The sequence below is a fragment of the Erinaceus europaeus genome, chromosome 8 (genome assembly GCF_950295315.1).
Source record: "Erinaceus europaeus chromosome 8, mEriEur2.1, whole genome shotgun sequence".
NCBI classification, from domain to species: Eukaryota; Metazoa; Chordata; class Mammalia; order Eulipotyphla; family Erinaceidae; genus Erinaceus; species Erinaceus europaeus.
The window spans coordinates 76361705-76386677 of record NC_080169.1 but is presented as its reverse complement, the minus strand read 5'-3'; the positions used below and the strand labels follow the sequence as shown (position 1 = coordinate 76386677).

At 39.0% G+C, this 24973-nt stretch overlaps 1 protein-coding gene across 1 annotated transcript in view; it reads left to right on the top strand.

Annotated features, from left to right (window-relative positions):
- Positions 1–23560, top strand: part of LAMB1 (laminin subunit beta 1) — an 87016-nt gene extending 63456 nt beyond the window's left edge. Inside the window, exons 24-33 of the mRNA XM_060196405.1 lie at positions 7310–7679; positions 11834–12018; positions 13714–13955; positions 15174–15377; positions 16567–16711; positions 18666–18873; positions 19811–19952; positions 21824–22000; positions 22919–23078; positions 23207–23560. Of these exons, the coding sequence (XP_060052388.1) occupies positions 7310–7679; positions 11834–12018; positions 13714–13955; positions 15174–15377; positions 16567–16711; positions 18666–18873; positions 19811–19952; positions 21824–22000; positions 22919–23078; positions 23207–23343 (1970 nt within the window). The 3' untranslated portion in view covers positions 23344–23560. The remainder of the gene's footprint in view (positions 1–7309; positions 7680–11833; positions 12019–13713; positions 13956–15173; positions 15378–16566; positions 16712–18665; positions 18874–19810; positions 19953–21823; positions 22001–22918; positions 23079–23206) is intronic.
- The last annotated feature ends 1413 nt before the right edge of the window (positions 23561–24973 follow it).

Here is a 24973-nt window from a genome sequence, read left to right as displayed (position 1 = left end):
TTTACACCACTGAACTCCAACTCAGGGATTGAAAAAACTGTTAACTTATATAAAATGGTTAAAACAACAAGAAAAAATAATGGAGACTCGAACCAGGACAAGAGTCCAGCTAAAAGTCCTCCAGAGGGCGAAGCACAAAACAACGAGTTCAACATCCAAACATTAGCTAAGGAAATAATAACAGGAGTGAGTAAAGAATTTGAAAAAATTGTAATCAGAACTGCAGGAACAACAAATGAGAATATGGAAGAAAATTCTAATTATCTCATGGTTATTAGAGAGCTGAAAGCTGAAATTGCTGAGCTAAGAAGGCAACTAGCTGAACAAGCTAAAACAGTATCAGAGCAGGGCAACAAAATAGATGAACTCCAGAAAGCAGTAGAGGGCAGAGAGAATAGAATCAATGAGGCTGAAGACAGAATTAGCAAGACTGAGGATGAATTAGAGACAACTAAAAAAGAAGTAAGAGATCTCAAAAAGAGATTAAGAGATGCTGAAAACAACAACAGAGTCCTATGGGATGACTTCAAAAGAAACAATATACGCATTATTGGCTTACCAGAGGAAGAAAGAGAAGGGGAGGAAGAAAGCGTTCTCCAGGCCATAATAGCTGAAAATTTCTCTAGTCTAGACAACACCAAAGACATAAAGATTCAAGAAGCCCAGAGGGTCCCAAACAGAATTAACCCAGACCTAAAGACACCAAGACATGTCATACTTAGATTGGAAAGGAATAAGGATAAAGAAAGGATCCTCAAGGCTGCAAGAGAAAAACAAAGAGTCACCTACAAAGGAAAACCCATAAGATTAGCAGCGGACTTCTCCATACAAACACTACAGGCCAGAAGAGAATGGCAAGATATCTATCAAGTGCTCAATGAGAAAGGCTTTCAGCCAAGAATACTATATCCTGCTAGATTGTCATTCAGACTAGATGGAAGCATCAAAACCTCAGACAAGCAACAGTTGAAGGAAGCAACCATCACCAAGCCTGCCTTGAAAGAAGTTCTGAAAGGTTTCCTATAAACAACCAGACCACCACAAATAGAACATATATCAAAACACTCTAAAACTCTACAAGAATGGCGTTAAAATATCTTCAATCTTTGATATCAATAAATGTGAATGGCCTGAATTCACCTATTAAAAGACACAGAGTAGGAAGATGGATCAGAAAACACAACCCAACAATATGTTGTCTACAGGAAACTCACCTAACGCAACAAGACAAACACAGACTTAAAGTGAAAGGATGGAAAACTATCATTCAAGCCAATGGCCCACAAAAAAGGGCAGGAACAGCTATTCTCATATCTGACATGATAGACTTTAAAATACATAAGATTAAAAAAGATAGGAATGGACACTACTTAATGCTCAGAGGATCAGTCAATCAAGAGGACTTAACAATTATTAACATCTATGCACCCAATGAGAAGCCATCTAAATACATCAAACTTCTACTGAAAGAGCTACAGCAATATATCAACAGTAACACAATCATAGTAGGGGACTTCAACACCCCACTATCTCAACTTGACAGATCATCTAGGAAGAAAATCAGTAAAGACATAAGGGAGCTAAATGAAGAGATAGATAAACTAGAACTATTGGACATTTTCAGAGTCATTCATCCCAAGAAACTGGAATACACATTTTACTCAAATCCACATGGATCATTCTCAAGGATAGACCATATGTTAGGCCACAAAGACAGCATCAGCCTATTCAAGAGCACTGAAATCATCCCAAGCATCTTCTCAGACCACAGTGGAATTAAACTAACACTTAACAATCAACAAAAGATTAGTAACAGTGCCAAAATGCGGAAGCTCAACAGTACACTTCTTAACAACTTCTGGGTCAAAGAGGAAATCAAGGAAGAAATCAAAATGTTTTGAGAGTTCAATGAAAATGAAGACACAAGCTATCAAAATATTTGGGACACAGCTAAAGCAGTCCTAAGAGGGAAGTTCATAGCTATACAAGCACACATTAGGAAACAAGAAAAGGCACAAATAAACAGCCTGATTGCACATCTTAAAGACCTAGAAGAAGAACAACAAAGGAACCCTAAAGCAACCAGAAGGACAGAAATTACTAAAGTTAGGGCAGAAATAAATAACATTGAGAATAGGAAAACCATACAAAAGATCAATGAAAGTAAATGTTGGTTCTTCGAAAGAGTAAACAAAATCGACAAACCTTTAGCCAGACTCACAAAACAAAAAAGGGAGAAGACCCAAATAAATCAGATAGTAAATGAAAGAGGAGATATCACAACAGACACTGCAGAAATTCAACATATCATGCGAGGCTTCTATGAACAACTATATGCCACCAAGTTAGAGAACCTGGAAGAAATGAATGATTTCCTAGATACCTACCAACTTCCAAAAAAAAAAAAAAAGAATAGGGAAGCTTCCGATGGAATGGATAGAATACAGAACTCTGGTGGTGGGAACTGTGTGGAATTGTACACCTGTTATCTTACAATCTTGTTTATCATTATTAAATATATATGCAGTTATAGCCATTAACTCAGGCTCTGGGGACTCAAATATAGGACCAAGAAAAAAAAAAAACACTCGAGATTGGGGGGTAGGGAGTGGGGAGGGGAGAGTTTATATAAAGCAAATGAAGTGATAACCTCTCACTAAGTCCAGGAGGTGAGCTCATAGCTATACTTATAGTGCCTGAGACCAGAGTTGACTCTGGATAGCAGCTGGGCCTGGGCTGGGCCACCCACCCCCCCAAAACTGACAGCAGCTCAGAGGAGGGGAACCTGGGGGCGGGGTTTGGGGGGGAAGATGGAGACAGGAGACTCCCAACCACCAAAGGTCAAAACAGAAGCCAGAGAAGAGACACACCACCATCACCTCCACCATTAGGAATTCCTGCTGCTTGCTGCCTGATGGCAGGTGGTTATAAATAAAGAAATAGGGGCCAGGCGGTGGCGCACCTGCCAGGTTCAAGCCCCTCGATCCCTCCCACCTGCGGGGGGGGGGGGGGGGGGGGGGGGAGGAAGCTTCCTGAGTGGTGAAGCAGGGCTGCGAGTGTTTCATTCTGTCTCGTTCCCTATCTTCCCCTCCTCTCTCAATTTTTCTCTGTCTCTATCCAATAATAAATCAAAAGAAATTTTAAAAGAAAAAGGGGAAAAGAAGGATCACCAAACTGAAAAGATTTAAGATAAATTCACACGTAATTATTTTAAAAGGAAAGGGAAGGAGGGAGGGGGAGAGGGGGAGAGAGAGAGAGAGAAATGAAAAGGAAGGAAGGAAGGAAGGAAGGAAGGAAGGAAGGAAGGAAGGAAGGAAGGAAGGAAGGAAGGAAGGAAAAGATTCTCATTTTGGGAGTCGGGCGGTAGCGCAGCGGGTGAAGCGCAGGTGGTGCAAAGCGCAGGGACCAGCGTAAGGACCCCGGTTCAAGCCCCCGGCTCCCCACCTGCAGGGGAGTCGCTTCCCAGGCGGTGAAGCAGCTCTGCAGGTGTCTGTCTTTCTCTCCTCCTCTCTGTCTTCCCCTCCTCTCTCCATTTCTCTCTCTCCTATCCAACAACAATGACATCAATAATGATAATAATAATAAACAGCAAGGGCAACAACAGGGAAAATAAATAAATATTTTTTAAAAAATTTTTTAAAGATTCTCATTTCAAGCCTGAGAGGGAGAGCTGTGAGTAAGTAATGTGTTGGACTTTCAACCACGAGGTTCTGAGTTCAGTCCCCGAAATCACATGTGCCAGAGGGAAGCTTTGTTTCTGTGTGTGTGTGTGTGTGTCTCCTCATAAATAAAATAGCTATATTTTGCACTGGTAGTGGAGGGGGGACACAACATAGTGGCTCTGTGTCTCTATATAATCTGATTTTAAGTCATTATTTCTTTTAATGAGACAGATACAGAGAAAAAAAAAAAAAAAAGCAAAACCTTAATGGGAGTTTGCCTGTCTTTGAAACCTAGCAGTTGGAAGACAATATTTTCTTCCTCAGAAAGGCTAATGACAGAATGAGAAAAAGCATGCCTTTACCACTGGAACAATAAAAAGTGAGATTCAATATGTAGGCATATTCCTTTCATGGTGAAGAGTCACACTGAAAAGTTACCTATAGCCCACTTAAGCCGCTGCCTGGTTCATGTGTCTAGAAGGAATGTGATGAAGGGGGAGAAATTTGCTTTAGATGTTTTTATTTGCTTACTTGATTTGTTTTGGCTCCAGGGCTTTCCTGGAGCTTCCCCTACAATATCCCACTGTTCCCAGAGGACTATTCCTTTCTCTCTCTCTCTTGCTCTCGCTTGTGCTCTCTCTCTCTCTCTCTCCCTCTCTCTCTCTCTCTCTATATATATATATATATATATATCTATATCTTCAGATATATATATAAGATAGATATATATAGATATAGATATAGATATATAAGATATATATATATAAGATATATATATATATCTTATATATATATATATATCTTCAGATAGAAAAGACAGGAAGAGAGATAGAGAGGAGGAGAAACATTGCAACACTACTTCACCACTTGTGAAGCTCCCTTTTTTTTTGCATGGTGCTTCCATGTCATAATTGGGTGCTTGAACCTGGTCCTTGGGCACTGAAGTGTGCGTTCTGCTATTTCCCAGTCCCAAAGAAAGTTTAGTTTTGAAAACTCAGGTTACCAAAGGGATGCTTTTGTTTTAAAACCTAAAGGTTGTAGACTTAAATATTCTAGTCTTCAGGGGTTTTGTTTGTTTTTAATAATTGTGATTTTATTGGCAAATATGGAGCCATGACCTTTTTTCTCCTCCTCTTTACCCAACAGAAATGTGATCTGGACAGGGGCCACCAGGTGCTAACATGGGCCAAGAAAGTGATAATAATAAAACATTTACTGAGTGCTTATGGGGACTAGTGAAATAGCTCACTTCAACAGTGTATAGCTTTGTTCTGTGCACAACCCAGGTTAGATAGAGCCTGGTTGGAAGTTTTGGTGCTGTGCTTTCACTCTCTGCCTCTCTCTCTCTTTTTTTTTTTTAAATTTTTTTTTAAATATTTATTTTATTTATTTATTCCCTTTTGTTGCCCTTGTTGTTTTATTGTTGTAGTTATTATTGTTGTTGTCGTTGTTGGATAGGACAGAGAGAAATGGAGAGAGGAGGGGAAGACAGAGAGGAGGAGAGAAAGGTAGACACCTGCAGACCTGCTTCACCGCCTGTGAAGCGACTCCCCTGCAGGTGGGGAGCCGGGATCCTTATGCCGGTCCTTGTGCTTTGCACCACCTGCGCTTAACCTGCTGCGCTACAGCCCGACTCCCATTTTTTTTTTAACATATAAATGCTTATTATGGACCAGGAACTTTTCTAGGCATTTTAGAATTGAGTTAATTCATCCTGAAAGCAATCATATGAAGCCAGTGTGATCAGTATCTTTTTATTTATTTATTTATTTAATTATTTTAACAAATGTGGAAACCGTACCTCAGTTTCTTCACTGGTCAGGATAACACATCTGGGGTGTGGGAAAAGTAGGATTCACAACCATGTAATTTGTGCCCATGACTCTCTCTGTAACCACTTTGTTGTACTCTTCATAGTTGTTCCTTAAAAATTGGGACTGTGAGGGCCAGGAGATAACTCACCTAGTAGAGGGTACACTTTAGCTTGTGTTGAGACCTACATTTGACCCCTCAGCCACTGCTCTCTCTGTTGTTCTCTCCCTCTCTGTCTCTCATTCTCTTGGGGGGAGGGGAATTCCACCACAGGTGAAGGAATTGTGCAACTGCTGTGGAGCCCCAACAAAGCCCTGCTGGCAAAAATAAACAATTAAAAATTAAATAATTGGCAGTACTGTTAGCAAGCAAAGGCAGTGAAAAAATAAACTAGAAGTACAAGGCAGGATGATAGGATCAATGCATTGTACAGGCCACAGATGCATCTCTTGAGTTTAGAGGAGGACATCAGTGAAATTAATCCTGGAACATGTTCCATATGAAAATCTTTCAGAGGCAAGTTATAGTGATAAACCCAGGAATATTTTATAAAGATACCTGGGAAAGCATGAATATGCAGTGCTTTGCCACAGTTGAAATGGAGTTTTTAGGATAATTGGCTTCTTCTATTAGGGGTATTAGATGCCTCATGCCTGTAATAAAAATAAATGAAGTAAGTGTCTCACTTGGTAAAGACTATGGCTTCCGCTTACAAGTTAGCCTTGTGTCTAGTGGTGAGATTGGAAAAATGATTTAAGGTATACCCTGCCCTGTTGAGTCCTCAGTCTAGTTAGAGAAATAGGGTGAATTATTTGTCTTTTGAAGACTTTTTGTTGTTGTTGCCACCTCTTTCCAGAAAGGACATAAGATATATGTATAAAGATATATGTATAGGTCTTCTACTATTTAAACACTGTACAAATTAAATGAAATGTCAAGTGTTAGTATAAGAGTGACTTAATAAAACAAGAAAAAGAAAAGTGAATCTGTTTCCTGAAATTTGGAGTTCTAGGCAAAGTTCTATGGCAGAGGATTTGTAAGAAGTAATCTCATTTACAGGCAGTGGCCAAGAATACTGGTTTTACATGATACCACTTGACACTAAGATGCTGACCCTTATGAGTGAAAATTTGGCATTGATGAGCCTCACTTTTTACCATGGTGGACACCCATAAATGAGATTATATTAACTTGAAAGTCTTTAAACTAGATACATAGAATTCCTGTGACCTCTTTCTAATTTAGGGTTTTGTTTGTTTGTTTGTTTGTTTGTGTTTTAAATCCAGTATGTTCCATTTCAGCAATGGCTAGGTATGTTAGAAGCTCCTCATTTGTGTTGTATCTTATGCAAGATGCCTCATATTACGAGATATTTCTTGAATTGTTTGTACCAGTATGATTTAGGGAAATCCCAGTGAGAGTGAGGTAAGGACCATATAGAGCTTAAAAAGATTCTAGAGTTGAAAAGTAGTCTATTAAAATCCTGGTTTGGTCATTTCATTGAAATCTTGAGCAAGGAATCTGGCTAAATGTCACTTCCCACATCTGTGATTATTAAGACATCTACCTCATAGGGTTGTGAGAATTAGATTATATGATCCACATACACCATTCCTAAAATGCCTGTCTCGTGTTCACTTATTACTTGGTGAGCAAAGGTTAAAGAAATGTGTTTGCTGAAGAAGAAAGCTGTTCTACTCTGTGTGTGAACCACTGGTAAATTGTTGGTGGTTGATATTTTCTTATTGTAACAATAACTAGAGAACCTAAATGCTAAAGTCATCACTGAAGTTTGTGATCTAGTAGATCAGCTAACACTATCAATTCCTTTCTAGCCTGCGACTGTGATGCCAGGGGCATTGAAACACCACAGTGCAACCAGTCCACAGGCCAGTGTGTTTGCATTGAGGGTGTCGAGGGTCCACGCTGTGATAAGTGCACTCGAGGATACTCAGGAGTCTTCCCCAACTGCACTCCCTGCCACCAGTGCTTTGCTCTTTGGGATGTGATCGTCTCTGAGTTGACCAATAGGACCCAGAAGTTCCTGGAAAAAGCCAAGGCCTTGAAGATCAGTGGTGTGATCGGCCCTTACCAAGAGACCGTGGACTCAGTGGAAAAGAAAATCAATGAGATCAGAGACATCCTGGCCCACAGCCCCGCTGCAGAGCCACTAAAAAACATTGGGAGTCTTTTTGAAGAAGCAGAGTAAGTATTTAATGAGCCAAAAGTATCAATTTACAGTACTCTTTTCCATTTTTGTGAATTAACAACAGAAATGAGCTGGCATGATGCTTCCATCAAAAAGAAAAGTGTGTTTGGTCTTGTGATTGAAAAGAAATTTTGAGCCATTAATTTTTGAGTAGCCTTTACTAGACCTTTGGCTGAATGAGTAGTGGCTCATCATTGGGGATGAAAATGATAGAGGCTAAGGCATAGAGTGCTGTGCATGCTGTATACAGTGTGCTTCACAGCATTAGAGTAACAAAAACACTGGATTTAAAAACAAACACTATGAGTTTCATTTTGCCTACTTGTGTGGCTTGTGAGTTTGGAAAACTTGCTTCTTTCTCAACTTCTCTTTTGTTCTGTGGATGAAGTGAAGATACATATTTGCCTTTATTTCCATAGAGTACTGAAAGGATTGATCTGTGAACTGATAATATAATTGCAAAGAAAAAAACATTGTAAGTTGTTATTATGTTTAGTTACTACCAGAGAAATTCTATTACCTTAAGTTAGATTCTTTAATTCAGCATTATTTTTGCTGCTCAGCTGTTGGTTCCCTAGAGCAGTGGTTCATTCATCTCATGATAGCAAATTCTCAACAAAGAATATGCCATTTCTTAGCCCTTCTCAGGGTAATCATCTCATTTGCTGGCATGATGTAGTAAAAGTAAGGAGAATTGAGTGATATCAAACTCAAGAATCTATTTTCTAACATTTCTCCTGATCTAACTTCTCCTGTTCTCAAACAGTCCAACAATCTTTGCCAAAAGAGACCCCAAAATAGTACAATAACATCAAAGCTGAAGGACAAAACCAGAAAGTCTATAAAGCATTTGTGCTTATCCTAATTCTGTTGTTTTTATTATAGACTCATAATTTAGGTATGAGAAAGGAAGTTTTTTCTTTTGCTTTAGGCTTTATAATTAGTGATTTAATAATGGTTTACAAGATTATAGGGATATAGTTCCATATAATACTCACTCCTCTAAAAAATGACCACCATAATTCACACAAAAATTCTTTAAAAGATTTGGATACTTTTAAGTTCATGTGTTTCAGTTTTCTATATTCCACATATAAGCACAATAACTGATAGCTTTCACTTTTTTAAATCACTAAGCATAATCACGTTCAGTTCCATCTAACTTTGTCCCAAAGGACACATCTTTTTTAATTGTGGTAATCCCATAAAATCCGTAAACTTACCTGTGCATAAGATCATGGTGATCTTATGACAGTAACATTGCTCTTGTTGCAAGACTTTAATTAGCATCAAAACAGCCAGATCGACTTACATCTCAAACCAAGCATGAGAAACAGGAAGGGAACTGACATTCATTCAAGTACCTATAGAAGGTCCTTCTGGGACCTTGTAGACATAAAGAAACTGGATTTGGTTTCAAGCCTCAGTTTCTGTGCTTAAGGCCATGTAGTTGGAGATGTCTTATGTGGAATGAAATACATTTAGTGAGGAATTTTACCTCAAATGACTTAACATTTTTGGCCTCCTAGCACATAGCAGTAACAAGTTTTAAGATTTTATTTATTTATCAATGAGAAAGATAGGAGGAGAGAGAGAATGAACCAGACACCACTCTGTTACATGTGCTGCTGGGGATTGAACTCAGGACGTCTGATGTTTTATCCACTGCACTAGCTCCCGGACCACAGGAAAACAGTTTTCATTCATCTTTACTCAATATAATATCATAGTATGCATGTTTTAGGGTTCAGTGTAGTATTTAAAAATATGCAATGTTAAAGATTTTTATAATTGTAGCATTTTACGAGACTTTAGAAGAAATGAAAATCCTCTATGAATCAATGATTAATAAAAAGAAGTAATTGGAAAAATTATAGTATGGTTGTCTTAGGAAAAATCATTATGATTATAAAATCTAATTGAAGCTACCAAGTCCTTATATTTAAGTGGGAGTTTGATGTTATTTGAGTCTTAAGTATTTTTTTTTCTAATGATTGTCAGTTTTTCAGTATGACTACACTACCACTTTCTTTTGAAAATTTTTTTCTTTCTTTATTTTTTGGATAGAAACAGCCAGAAACCGAGAAGGAAAGGGGAGATAGGGAGAGAAACACAGAGACACCTGCAGCACTGCTCCACCACTTGTGAAGCTTTCCCCCTGCAGGTGGGGACCGAGGGCTTGAACCTGGGTCCTTGTGCACTGTAACATGTGCACTCAACCAAGTGCACCACCACGTGGCCCTACACTATCACTTTTTTAACATATCCTTCTACCACCAAAAAGAGTTATACTTATATAATTATACTCAATAATTCCAATAGTCAAGGTCTTTGTAATTATTTCTTTCTTTGTAACACAGACATACACCTTTGGAGATAGGAAGATAGGTAGTTGGGTTTAGATGCCAAATGAATATGAAAGCTAAATGTTTATCATAATCCATTCTCACTAGATATTACCTTCCTTTTTTTTTTTAATACTCTTTTGTTGCCCTTGTTGTTTTATTGTTGTAGTTATTATTGTTGTCGTCCATTGTTGGATAGGACAGAGAGAAATGGAGAGAGGAGGGGAAGACAGAGAGGGAGAAATCAAGATAGACACCTGCAGACCTGCTTCACCACTTGTGAAGTGACTCCCCTGCAGGTGGGGGCCGGGGCTCAAACCAGGATCCTTACGCTGGTCCTTGCTCTTTGTGCCACCTACGCTTAACTGGTTGCGCTACCGCCTGACTTCCTATCTTCTTTCTTCTATTGATAGAAGCAAAGACTCTTTTAGTGAGACTTTGCTTGAAGTAAGGGAGTGTACTTAGGTGGCTCTGTGCGTTCCTGGTAGTTCTGGGGTTTGCCTTTCTGCACGTTCCATCTTGATGGAGCTCACGTAGATTCAGACAAGAACATTTTCGGCAAGTGACCAGGAGACATAATTCTGCTCTTGAATCCCTTGTGTCTTTTGAGTTTATGGGATTTTTGTGGGCCTGAAGCTGCTAACATATGGAACTAGAACACTCTTGCACCTGTGCTTGTATTACAACTGATACTTAGAATCGTTAAGTGGCCACCTGCCCCAACACAGGTCTTCTTTTTTTAAGATTAAAAAAATGTTTTTTTTATTATCTTTGTTTATTGGATAGAGACAGCCAGGAATTGAGAGGGAAGGAGGAGATAGAGAGGAAGAGAAACACCTGCAGCCCTGCTTCAGTTGTGAAGGTTTCCCACTGTAGGTGGGGACCAGGACCTCAAACCTGGGCTCTTGCGAATTCTAACATGTGTGCTCAACCAGGTGTGCCACCACCCAGCCCCAACAGGTCTTTTTAAAAAATTATTATTTAATCAATTATTACTGTTATTTGGGAAGTATTTTAAAAGTCTGTTGCCTCAGAGGCACACCTAACATTCTGCCCACTGTCCTCATCACAGAGCCCAAGATATCCTCCTTACTTATATTGTCTTCCTTAACATCTCTGAGGAATTCAAGTTGTTAAGTTTAATACCATTGTTTTAAGGTAAGGAGAGAGGCTGTGTTGTGGTGCACTCTGTAGACATTACCAGGTACAGAGACCCAGGTTCAAGCCCCTGTCCCCATCCACAAAGGGGAATCTTCACAAGGAGGGAAGCAAGGCTGCAGGTATCTGTTTCTCCCTGTTATTCCTTCCCCTTTCAATTTCTCTCCATCCTATCAAAATAAATATATATATTTTAAAATAATAAGGTTAAGGAAAACCAGTACTTAGTTACAAATTGGGAGTTGGACAGTAGTGCAGTGGGTAAAGTGCAGATGGTGCAAAGCACAAGGACTGGATTAAAGATCCCAATTCAAGACCCCGGCTCCCCACCTGCAGGGGAGTCGCTTCACAAGCTGTTAAGTAGGTCTGCAGGTGTCTGTCTTTCTCTCCCCCTCTCTGTCTTCCCCTCCCTTCCATTTCTCTCTGTCCTATCCAACAATAACAACAAAAATAATAATAACTACAACAAAACAAGGGCAACAAAAAGGAATAAATATTTTTAAAAATTGTTACAAATTACTGAATTTCATTTGGAGTCACAGAGGGTAGTAACTAGTATTTGGAAGCTATTAGTAGGAAAGATAAAAACTTCAGCGTTTTCCCTTGGTTATATTTTACTATGCTTAAATTTATCCTTCTCTTTTTAGGAAACTAATCAAAGATGTTACAGAAAAGATGGCTCAAGTAGAGATGAAATTATCTGATGTAGATTCACAAAGCAACAGCATAACCAAAGAACTAGATGCCCTACAGACTGAAGCAGAAAGTCTAGACAATACTGTGAAAGAGCTTTCTGAACAGTTGGAATTTATAAAAAATTCAGATATTCGGGGTGAGCCTTTTTTCTTTTTTTTATTGATTTAATAATAATGATTGACAAGACTGTATGTTAAGTGGGGGGCACAATTCCCACCACCAGAGTTCTGCATTCCATCCCCTCCATTGGAAGCTTTCCTTTTCTTTATCCTTCTGGGAGTATGGACCCAAGATCATTATAGGTACAGAAGAGGGGAAGGTCTGGCTTCTGTAATTGCTTCTCTGGATATGGGCACTGGCAGGTTGATCCATACTCCCAGCCTGTTTGTCTTTCCCTAGTGGGGCAGGGCTCTGGGGAGGTGGGGTTCCAGGACACATTGGTGAGGTCGTTTGCCCAGGGAAGTCAGGTTGGTGTCATGGTAGCATCTGCAACTTGGTGACTAAAAAGCATTAAGATAGAAAGCAGAACAATTTGTTTTTAGGGTCTTCATGTTGGAAGAAGGTAGGAAGTCTGTTTTAAGTATATTCCAAGGGGGCCCATAACTTTACTAATTTTTGCCTGAGCCTGACGGCTAGCATGCAGGTGGGCTAAAGTATTGTCTAGGGAAGATGCTGTCAGAGTTGGAAATAGAACTAGAAAGCTGTATCAGAGAAGAGAGTAGATCCCAAATATGGGAAAAATATATAAATACCATTAACTGTAAACTCCATTGATCTGACTTAGGGCCCATGTCTATTTATATTCAGCGTAGGTGCCCATGTAACCTCTGCATCCTTGTCAGTCTGAGCTTGCAGCTAGCAACATCCTAGGTTGCACTCATTTCAGGATCAGTCTTCTTCGAGTGGCAAAGTATTGACCCAGCCTCCCTTTGGAGAGTTGGGGCAGTTTCTACCACTGTTGCTTTACATTGTGGGCAAGGTCCTGTAGAGAGGCCCACAGAGGGTAGTTTCTAAGATTTTTAAGCTTTTTTTTTTTTTTTTGTCTCTGGCATATATGAGCATTAAAATCCCCATTTTACAAATGTGGTTTACCAAGGCATAGAATGACTAGTAGATATGGCAAAAGAGCAGCATTTATTGCATTAGGATGCATTGCTTCCTCATGCTTCCAATTAGTTTGCTTTTCTTGGAAAAAGGAACCTTTTGAATAATTAAGAGATGAAGTTGATACTTGTTTAAATGTTGACTTTTACATTCAAGAGCATTGCTTGGGCAGGAAATAATTTCTGCATCTTTTTCATTTATTGATATTCACAGGTCACATATAGGAAGGACCCTGTCCTCAAAAGCAATGAAAGTAGAAATATATCAGTTTACACTATACAACTTGTATTAAGTGTGGTCCTTGGGTTTTTTGGCTAGATTCCTAAAGCCAGAACATGGCATGTTATTTTATGTATACAGTACTAGCCACTTGTGTGGATCTAAGCAGTTAATAGCTGAGAAAACAGAAAAATCTGGACATAAATAGCTGCCTAGCACCAGCTATTTGGAAAGAACTGGGTACATGCCATTATGTAGAAACAAGATCTGCATGATGGACTTAACTTCATCCAGATATTTGGCATCTTCCTTACCCAGGAGAAAGTGGTAACAGAACAAAGCATATTCACTTACTATGAAAGAAAAGTTATACTTCTTTATAAAGATCTAATTCCTTGTAGAACAAAACCGTACCATAAATTTAGGACCAGGTGACACCAAATACAGTCATTGCTCTGCCAAAGGCAGTTGGGCACTGAGGGATTGAGCCATTTCATTTATGCTCTAGGTGCCTTGGATAGCATCACCAAGTATTTCCAGATGTCTCTTGAGGCAGAGGAGAGGGTGAATGCCTCCACTACAGATTCCAACAGCACTGTGGAACAATCAGCTCTGACTCGAGACAGAATAGAAGATTTGATGATGGAGCGAGAGTCTCAATTCAGAGAGAAACAAGAGGAACAGGCCCGCCTTCTAGATGAACTGGCAGGCAAACTTCAAAGTCTAGACCTTTCAGCTGCTGCAGAAATGGTAAGCTTTGAGGGTTTCACCTCAAGTCCAGGGTACTATAGGAGAGAGGAAAAAAAGATCTTCACTACTTTAATACTGTACAGTGCAAATGAATCATCAGGAGTGATATTCCCAGGCTCAGATTTCTAGACTGTGGTTTGGGTATTCATGCCCAAGCTAGCATGTGTGCTTCCAGCCATTCCCTTCTTCCAGTGGTTTCTTTGTGGTAAAGCCAGAGAAACACTATTTTCTCAGACTGCTGTACTGACTCAGTGGCACTTCCTAAAAAAGAAAATTAAATGGAGCAGAATAATTTTTCCATGCCCTGTTAAAATGTGCCTTTGTTCCAATTACTTTACCTGAAGATTAATCCTGAGATCTGCCTAGAAAGTAGATCGATTTCCAGGAAACTTGTTAAAAATGTAACTCTAGAGACAAATGGAATTTAGTAGTGATCTTAATGAAAATAAAGCCAAGGGGGAGGGGGCAAACTAAACCTGCTTCTTTTTCTTGCTTTTTTTGTTTTTCATGGAAGTCTGAGAGAATTTGTCTATGATCTTGTCTATATATCTTTGCCCATTTTTTTTTCTATAGTCCTGCCTTCTCTTCCTAAGTCACACTTACACTTGTTACTACTTCCAAATGTCTTTTTTTTTTTTTTCTTCTCTTTCATCTTTTCCTGATGAAATTGGGCTTCAGAGCCCTCTGCAACTACTAAAATGTTCATTAGTCTATCTGCTTTCCCTGTTGCTACTGTGTCTCACCTATTTTGGGCTGTGTCATAAAAAACAATCCTGTCTTTATAATTACTAGAGGTTTAGATTGTTTTCTCTTTTTGTTTATGCCATCCTACTGACCAGAACAGTTAAGTTACTAACCATAAAAAAAAAAAAGTCTAAGATTTTATCTAACTGGTTATAATAAAGAGGAAGTATTCTCTGGTTCTCATATAGACAGTTCAACTTGATAGAGCAGGTATTATTTATGTCCTGGGCAGAGTTTGTATATTTACTAAAATCTTCATGAAGGGTTATAACGATTCATGATTATATTGTCTCCTTGGGAATAATCAGATTAGTTTATTCCCAAACTATGTTCCTCTCTTCATTCTGAATACTATGTTTTCAAGCACCCTTACTGAGGATCACCTACATATTCTCTGGAGCCACCCAGGCCCTGCACAGCTGTTATGCTGCAGTACTCTGAACCATTGTGCCTTTTCCCCTTGACTTGTTGCAGACGTGTGGAACGCCTCCAGGGGCTTCTTGTTCTGAAACTGAATGTGGTGGCCCAAACTGCAGAGATGATGAAGGACAGAAAAAATGCGGGGGGCCTGGCTGTGGTGGATTGGTCACTGTTGCACATAATGCCTGGCAGAAGGCCATGGACTTTGACCAAGATGTCCTGAGTGCCCTTGCTGAGGTGGAACAGCTCTCCAGGATGGTAATTCAGCAGATATGATTTTCATTATTCACTTAAACTAGAACTGGTGGGTAGGAAAGGGACATTATCTTTTTTTTTTTTTTTGCTAGGACAGTGAGAAATTGAGAGGGGTCGGGGAGATAGAACAGGAAAAAGTTACCTGAAACACCGCTTCACTACTTTTGAAGCTCCCCCCTATAGATGGGGATCAGAGGGTTGAACCTGGGTAATGTGTATGACCTATCAAGTGTACCACCATCTGGTCTGGCCTGAGACATCAATTGTAATTTTTTTTTTTTAACCAAGCACTGCTCAGCTCTGGTTTATGATGGTATGGGGACCTTGAAGCCTCAGGCATGAGAGTCTCTTTGCATAACCTTTATGCTGTCTACTCCCCCCCCCCCCCATATTCTAAACTATTTACCAAATTGAAAAGCAGCATTTCACAGTCAGAAATGAAAATTTAATTTTTAGGGAACCAGATGAGGTTTTTATTCATAAATTATTTAGGAATTTGTTTCTTTCCCCTGGTGATAATTTGAAATAATGATGCTGCTTACCATGGTTCCAGGGTTATAAATACATCCAGCTGTAAAATTTTAAACAACTATGCACTCATTAATTGAAACATGTGTCTTGGCACCTGAGGGTTGGGGAAAGGTGACTAACAAAGGAGCATTATATATGCCACCAGTTGTTTTGGAGGAGTTAAAAATAACTTGAATGGGGGGAGTCGTGCAGTAGCACAGCAGGTTAAGTGCATGTGGCACAAAGTGCAAGGACCAGCGTGAGGGTCCAGGTTTGAGTCCCCGGATCCCCACCTGCAGGGAGTCACTTCATAAGCAGTGAAGCAAGTCTGCAGGTGTCTTATCTTTCTCTCCCCATCTGTCTTCCCCATTTCTCTCCATTTCTCTGTCCTATTCAACAACGGCGGCATCAACAACAATAATAACTACAACAACAATAAGGGCAACAAAAAGGAAATATTTTTTTTAATCTTTAAAAAAATAACTTGAGTGTATATTAGCCCTGTCCATATGAAAATACTGTATTCTGGATAATTTCAGTCTATATAAGCATATTGAGAGAAATTTGCTACTAAAAGCCATGATTTTAAGTGTTTATTTCTTTTCCAATATAATTTTGGATTTAAATATTTTCAGTCTACTTTTAAGTTAACTTGTGTGGCTAATCTATTCCTCATATACAGGTTTCTGAAGCTAAACTGAAGGCAGATGAGGCAAAACAGAATGCCCAGGAGGTTTTGCTGAAAACCAATGCTACCAAAGAAAAAGTGGACAAGAGCAATGAGGATCTGAGAAATCTGATTAAGCAAATCAGAGACTTTCTGACTCGTAAGCAGTGTTATTTTCATTTTACTTTTAGATAATTCTTGCTATCTTGGAATATAAAACCTAACTTATAGAAGATTCTATGCTTGAGAAGTTATAATTACATTTTTAATTTCACATAAAGTCAATTTCCTACCAGGGAAAAGCAGCAGCATTTACAAATAAGAAATATTGTCATTTCTTAAGAAACTCATGCATATGTATTTTAATAATCTTGTCTTATTATACAGATAAGACACACAATACACCAAGTAGCAAAGCAAGGAATCAAAGATAGGCTGGGCCAACTAGATTTTGAATTTACTGCTCTACAATATATGTAATTTAAAATGTAGGCCAGATAATAAATGTTGCTGGGTATGGTTTGAATATTACCAGTATGATTTTAGCTGTAAGTTATAGAAAACTCTCAACCAGAATGAACTTAATAGAAAAAAAGTGTTATATCACATGTCAGAAGTAGGGTAGTTTCATGGTTCTGGGACTTCTTTTTTATTTCTGTTCTGCTATGTTAAACATATCTTGGGTCAGGCAGTGGCACACCTGGTTAAGTGCACATATTGCAGTGTATAACAACGCAGGTTCAAGCCCCTGGTTCCCACCTGCAGGTCCTCCACTAATTCTGAAGCACGGCTGTAGGTATCTGTCTCTTTCCCTCTTCTGTCTCCCCCCTTAATTTCTGTCTCTATTCAGTAATAAACTAAAGAACATTTTAAAAACATTAAGCATATCTTCTTGTTCTCTGGCTCTCTGGTTACAAGGTGGTTGCTAAAGTTCCATACTTCATAGAAAGATTCACTATCTAGTGTAAGAATCCTATGATTTTTGTATTAATTTTAAAGGGAAATCTCAGAAGACTTTGAACATTGATCTCATAGGCAAGAAACAAATCACATGCCCACGCATAGATGTCACTGACAAATATATAAAATTACTGTAGTTGGAAGACTAGCCAGGATTTAACTCAAAATGATAAATTTATATTACTTTGTAGTTGCATGGGCAAAATCAGTATCCTCTTAGCAAAAAAAAAAGTGGGGAGTGGCCAGTAAGGAATCAATGGTAATTTGTTATAGATGTATTCTGCAATAGTGTGCAGAAGCTACCATTAAATCACCTATTTTTCTGCGCTTAAAGCCTTATAGAGAGATCTAATTTGCATAACTTCTCAAACACAACTTTAAAATTCATGACACATTTAAAAATCAACTTCTTTAGCATTTTTTAAGGATTTTATTTATTTATTAATGAGAAAGATAGGAGAGAGAAAGAACCAGACATCACTCTGGCACATGTGCTGCCGGGGATTGAACTCAGGACCTCATATTTGAGAGTTCAAAGCTTTTATCACTGCGCCACCTCCCAGGACCACTTCCAACAGTTGTCTCGCTATTTTCCCAACCTCTATTGAGTATTTTTGTTTGCCTCTTAGGATCAAACTTTTGTTTTGTACCTAAGCAGGGCTCAGCTATTGTTTATGGTGGTGCTAGGGACTAAAGGTGGGACCTATGGTGCCTCAGGCAAGAGAGGCTTTTTGCAATATGCTATCTCCCTAGCCTTGAAATTTCAGTTTTAAACCCTGAACTGACTACCTACAACCTGAACCATTTACTCTGCTGGACTTTAATCTAACATGCCTGTAAACCCCATGCTGTCCATCCGTCTCAAGATGTCATTCTTCCAAATCCTGTTATGCTTCAAAACCTGATTAGTTCCTCATCCTCTGAAGTCTTCAACCTTCCAAGCCTACAAAAAACTGCAGCACCTATTCTTTGTAGTATGTTTTCATGTGTGTAGGTCTAATTTCCCACTCAGTTAGACCATAAACTCCTAAACCAGAAGTGCAGTATGTCTTGGTGTAACCCCACATTGCCATTTGTCAAATAGCTGACCAATAAGTGATTGAATTGAGCAAACTTGCTCTGATTTCTACCTGTTGGGCACCATTGCTTTTTAGAAGACAGTGCTGATTTGGACAGCATTGAAGCAGTCGCTAACGAAGTGCTGAAAATGGAAATGCCTAGCACCCCACAGCAGTTACAGAACTTGACAGAAGATATTCGTGAACGAGTTGAAAGCCTTTCTCAAGTAGAGGTGATATTACAACAAAGTGCTGCTGACGTTGCCAGAGCTGAGATGTTACTAGAAGAAGCTAAAAGAGCCAGGTATCTGGAGAATTATGGCATTTAGGGGCTTATTTACACACTGTATAAAACATTTCTTTAACCAGTGAATTTTAAAATTTTTTTATTAGTGATTTAATAATGATTGACAGGACTGTGGGATAAGAAGGGTAGAATTCCATACAATTCCTATCACCAGAGTTCCATATCCCACCCCCTCCTTTGGGAAATTTCCTATTCTTTATCCCTCTGGGAGTATGGACCAAAGATCTTTATGGGGTACGTGGGAGGTCTGGCTTCTGTACTTGCTTCTGCTGGACATGGGCATTGACAGGTTGATCCTCAGCCTGTTTCTATCTTTCCCTAGTGGGGTAGGACGCTGGGAAGGTGGGGTTCCAGGACACATTGGTGAGGTCATCTGTTCAGGTAAGTCAGGGTGGTGTCATGGTAGCATCTGCAACTTGGTGGCTGAAAAGCATTTAGATATAAAGCAGAACAAATTGTTTAATAATCAGGAACCTAAAGGTATGAATATAGCAGATGGAACTGAGGATCTTCATACTAGAAGAAGTTAGGAAATCTACTTTAGGTTCATGACTTTACTACTATTTTTTGCCTGAGCCTGATAGCTAACATGCGGGTAGGCTAGTAGTATTGTCTGGGAAGCTGGTGTCAAGAGTTGGGAATAGGACTAGAAAGCTGGCGGTTCAAGGCAGAGTAGCTCCCAAATATGGGAACAGAATATAAATACGGTTAACTGTAAAACCCCATCAATTTTTGCCCTAGGGTATCTATTCATATTTAGCATACAAGCCTGTGTAGCCTCTGCATCCATCGATCTGAGCTCCCATTCAGCAGTGGAAATTTCTAAGAATGACTTCTGAATCTCTCTGGATCGTTCTTTAATCGAAAAGTTATGTAGTTTGATAGGGAGTAACTTTTTTCATCTTAATATGTAATGTTTTGTTCTTTTAATCAGCAAAAGTGCAACAGATGTTAAAGTCACTGCAGACATGGTAAAGGAAGCTCTTGAAGAAGCAGAAAAGGCTCAGATTGCAGCAGAGAAGGCAATTAAACAAGCAGATGAGGACATCCAAGGAACCCAGAACCTGTTAACTTCGGTACAGTATTATGTCATTACTATATTACTATATATGAAAACATACTCTATTAGAAAAATGCATTTGATAGATGTCAATGAAAATGCTTAAAACTGAACATTCAGAAGTCTAGGCAGTGGTGCGCATATTACACAGGCAAAGACTTTGATTCAAGTCCCCACTCCCCACTTGCATGAGGGATGCTTAATGAGTGGTGAAGCAGGTCTGCAGGTGTCTTCTCCCCCTCCTTTAATAAAAATTAGAAAGGAAAAGAAAAAATGGCCACCAGGAGTAGTGAATTACTCATGTTGGCACCTAACCCTAGTGATAACCTTGCTGGCAGATATACAAACAAACCAGAACATTATAGGATTTCTTTAATTTGAGGAAGTCAATATGATGTCGGGACATCCCCTTTCACTTTCATCCCCACAAAAAGCCTAAGACTAAATGCACACTGTCTCCTGTGCTTTAGGGGCAACAGCAGAAACTGTTAAGTAGTACAAAGTATTCATTTGAAAATCCCATTTTCAAAAACTACTCTTAGAGCTCTGCAGTTACAGAATAAATGGCTCTTAATATTTAATATTTGTATGCTTATTGAATAAAGGCAGAAATCAAGAGTAATGGGGAGATAGGGAGACACCTGCAACACTGTCTTCATACTCATGCCCTGCAGGTGGGGACCAGGGAATAAAACCATTCTTAAGGAAAACGGTCATAAGTGCTCCATTAAATTGCTTCTTCTGTCTAGGTTAAGCTGCTTGCTCTAGCTAACTCTTGAATAAAACTATGTATTTTTTAATTTATTATTACTATTTGCCTCCAAGACTATTGCTGGGGCTTGGTGCCAGCACTATGAATCCACTGCTCCTGTGGCCATTGTTTTTCCCCTTTGAATAGGACAGAAATTGAGAGGGGAGAGGGAGGTGGGGGGGGGAAGAGATGGACAGACACTACCACTTGGGAAGCAACCGCGCTGCAGGTGGGGAACCTGGGCTTGAACCAGGTCCCTGTGCTTCATACTATGTGCGCTTAACCCGGTGCACCACTGGCTGGCCCCCTATTATTTTGATAGGACATAGAGAAGTTGAGTGCTAAGTAGGACAGACACCTGTAACACCAGTTTACTGCCAGCACATAACCTATCCCATCTCTGAACCCTGATCCTTGAGCATGGTAATGTGTGTTATTCAACCAGATGCACCACTACCTGGCCACTAGATTATATTTTGAAAAGATGAGTTGTAGATCTTTTGTATCAATACATAGCTTTACAGAGTTTACTACTGTAAAGTTTACAGAGTTTAATACTGAGACTTGATTTAAAAAAAAAAAATGAGAGTCGGGCGGTAGCACAGCGGGTTAAGCACAGGTGGCGCAAAGCGCAAGGACTGGTGTAAGGATCTCGGTTCGAGCCCCCGGCTCCCCACCTGCAGGGGAGTCGCTTCATAGGCAGTGAAGTAGGTCTGTAGGTGTCTTTCTCTCCCCTCTCTGTCTTTCCCGCCTCTCTCCATTTCTCTCTGTCCTATCCAACAATGACGAATGGCATCAATAACAAAACAAGGGCAACAAAAGGGAATAAATTTAAAAAAAAATCTAGGTGTCTTTAAAATGTGGGTGTCTTTAAAAAAGCTTCTCACCACATCAAGCTGCCTGGGCACGGGTGTTAGAAATAGAAAAAACATGAAATTTATCCTGCATCACCAGTGTATTTAAAAAATAAAATTAACACGAAGTATAACAAAGACTAAAACTGGGTGCTTTCTATAAGCTTTCTTAAAGAAAATTATCTTTTATTCTTATATGATCATACAAAATGGCATTCTTTTAAATGTCCCTTAAAAATGTTCCTATAAATTTGTGTTCACGGTATTTCCTATCACTTTTAGATTGAATCTGAAACTGCAGCTTCTGAAGAAACCTTATTCAATGCCTCGCAACGCATCAATGAGCTAGAGAGAAATGTGGAAGAACTGAAACGAAAGGCTGCCCAGAACTCTGGGGAGGCAGAACATATTGAAAAAGTAGTATATGAAGTGAAGCAAAATGCAGATGATGTTAAGAAGGTAAGTAAATCGTTTTATGGCTGTATTGATTAAAAAAAAAAAAGCAAGTATTATATTTCACTGCCACCTTTGACATGTCCATTTATAAGGAACATAGAAAGAAAAAAAGCATGTCTCTGGAAGTACCCACTAACTCTGAACTAAGAGTTTAAATCTGAATTTGGATAAAAGCTTAGAGAGGCTAGGCAGGGCGATGTTGCACTAGGGAAGACTAGGCAGGTTTCAGACTCCTGGTTCTCCGTGTTGTGTGTGTGTGTGTGTGTGGGGGGGGGACAGGTAAGCTTAGTGTTATTGGTCATTCTCCCTCTCTCTACTCTCTGCCATGCTCCAGTGATAGCCCTAGTGGCAAAAATATAATATACCTTGTAACCATTTTTTTCCTAACCGGTACCAATTTCTCCTCATCCTTTCCCCTCACCACATCTGCTACCTACCTTACCTTTCCTTTAATTCAATTTGCCTTTCCTAACTACCTCATCTGTATAGTTCACCCTCAAGAACGCTCAGGTACTATAGTGATCGTTCCCTCTATGTGATAACAAATTAGCTCAGTAGTGAAATTCTAGCACCAAAAAGAAAGAAGGAAAACACTATCTTTCCAATTGCATTTCCTGGTCTCAAGTACTCTGTTCCTTGTTCCATTTCCTTAAAATGGACCTTTAATATCTAGATGTGTGTTGGATCTCACTCAGCATACCTACTTTGACCTCTACAACTCAAGAATGTCTTTGTGGTCTGTTCATTTTCTTGAAAGTCATTTCAATGGCTGTATTTAATTTACCACTGGGTAACTTAAAGCCTTTTTCTTTTTTGCAAACCACTGGTGGTGACCCTTGAACCAAAATGCATGTTGTCTAAGTTACTGATAATGTTCTGGCTCTAACATTATAACCTTTATGTCTAAAATTCAAACTGCAGACTCTGGATGGTGAACTTGATGAAAAGTATAAGAAAGTAGAACACTTAATTGCTAAAAAAACAGAAGAGTCAGCTGATGCCAGAAGGAAAGCTGAAATGCTACAAAATGAAGCAAAAACACTTTTGGCTCAAGCAAACAGCAAGCTACAACTACTGCAAGGTATGTCTTTATTTAGAAAGACACCTTCATAATATTCACATACGCCCTTACAGAAAAAAAAGGACCAGTACAAGATTTTGAGATCATAATATAAGCTTCTGTCTTTTTTTTTTTTTTGTCTCCCATAGATTTAGAAAGAAAATATGAGGACAATCAGAAATATCTGGAAGATAAAGCTCAAGAATTACTAAGATTGGAAAAAGAAGTACGCTTACTTCTAAAGGACATAAGCCAGAAAGTTGCTATTTATAGCACCTGCTTATAACAAAGGAAAGATTGTTATATGGCTGTGACCAAAGTAAAAAACTGTTCCACTTAAATTGACTTAATGATCTTCAAAATAAACCATTACCTATTTAATATTTTTAATCATATTTTGTATGGAGTTAAATAAAATATAGTGTTTTGTATAAATATATATTTAGTATAGCTCTTAAATTCATTGTTACTTGTACTGATTAAACCTTTAACAAGGAATGGTACTTTCACTGTAAAGATGAATTTATAAATAAGTTTACTGCCTCTGTAGACCCAATTTTCTGAATGAGTGTGTATATACATATATATATATATGTACCAAAAAAAAAAAAAAAAAGGCCAAGATTTAACTAGAGCAAGGGGAGAAAAGGCATGAATCAGATCATCACTCTGACACATGGGATGCTAGGGCTCAAACTCAGGACCTCCTTCTTGTTCCAAGTTCAGCAGTCTACTCCTCAGGCCAGTTACTCATCAATATCCTCCTTCAACTCCCAAATCAGTGGAATTTCTAGGTGGGAATTAAGAAGTGAAGATTATAGCCTTAGCTACCTCCACCATTTTCATGACTATTTATGCTGATCTCTTAAAACTCCCGTAACTATTCCTTACTTTAAGCAAGAAGTAAGAGCAGTTTCCTCAAAATTAAGAGTAAACTGTGTGGCTATAAGTATTGTCAACTACAATTATGTAAAAACACAGGATAAAATAGATGGAATACAATTGGCAAACCTGAGTCAACTTTATAGATGAGTTAGCTGTCTAGCTGGCCAAACCCTAGTGGATTTTTCACACATTCTTCTTAAAGCAAGAATACTCTGTACCACTTAACAACCACCCACACATCCAACACAGCTGCATTCAAAGCTGGCTCTTAACAAAAGTTATGTACACAGATGTAATTTAAACAAGGCAAACTTCTCTTTGATCCATTGCAAATATTTGCCACTTTCATTTTAGGTAGGAAGCTTAAAAGCAAAATAGCTATACTTTAATGTCTACTAAAGTAACAGCCCTATTTTTTTTTTCAGCTAAACAACTAAAGGTATCCATGATAATACATAGTGCTAGAGATAGAACAAGAGTCTATCTCTAGCACTATGCATTATCATTTTTTAAACTTTGAGAGTAAGCATATATGGAGGTGATCTCAAGTCTCTGGAATGGAGAATCCCAGTGCTTTAATTAAGCTTGCTAGACAGATGTTCTACCTTTGAGCAAGCTCCCAGCATATGAGTATTTTAAACATGCTTTATTAGGGCCAGGAGTTGGCTCATCCAGTAGAGTGCACACTTGAATGAGCATGGGAATCAAGGTTTAAGACCCTGGCTACTTGCACAGGGGAAGTTTCACAAGGAGCAGAGTGTTGCTGTGCTTCCCCCCCCCTCCCTTCTTTAAATCTCTCATCCTGTCTCATAGGATCATGAGTGGTGCAGGAAGTGATAGGCCTGAAGGAGGGGAGGTTGGGAGGGGTGGCAGGAAATTATGCCTACTACTTTTTCCCCACTCTATACATTTACATTCTCACATTAATTTACTACTTCCTAATTGAGAAAACATGTTTTAGGTTTAGAAAAATTAATACTAAACATTATTGAAATTTCAGAATTTAAACATACAGTGCTTGGGACTGGGTG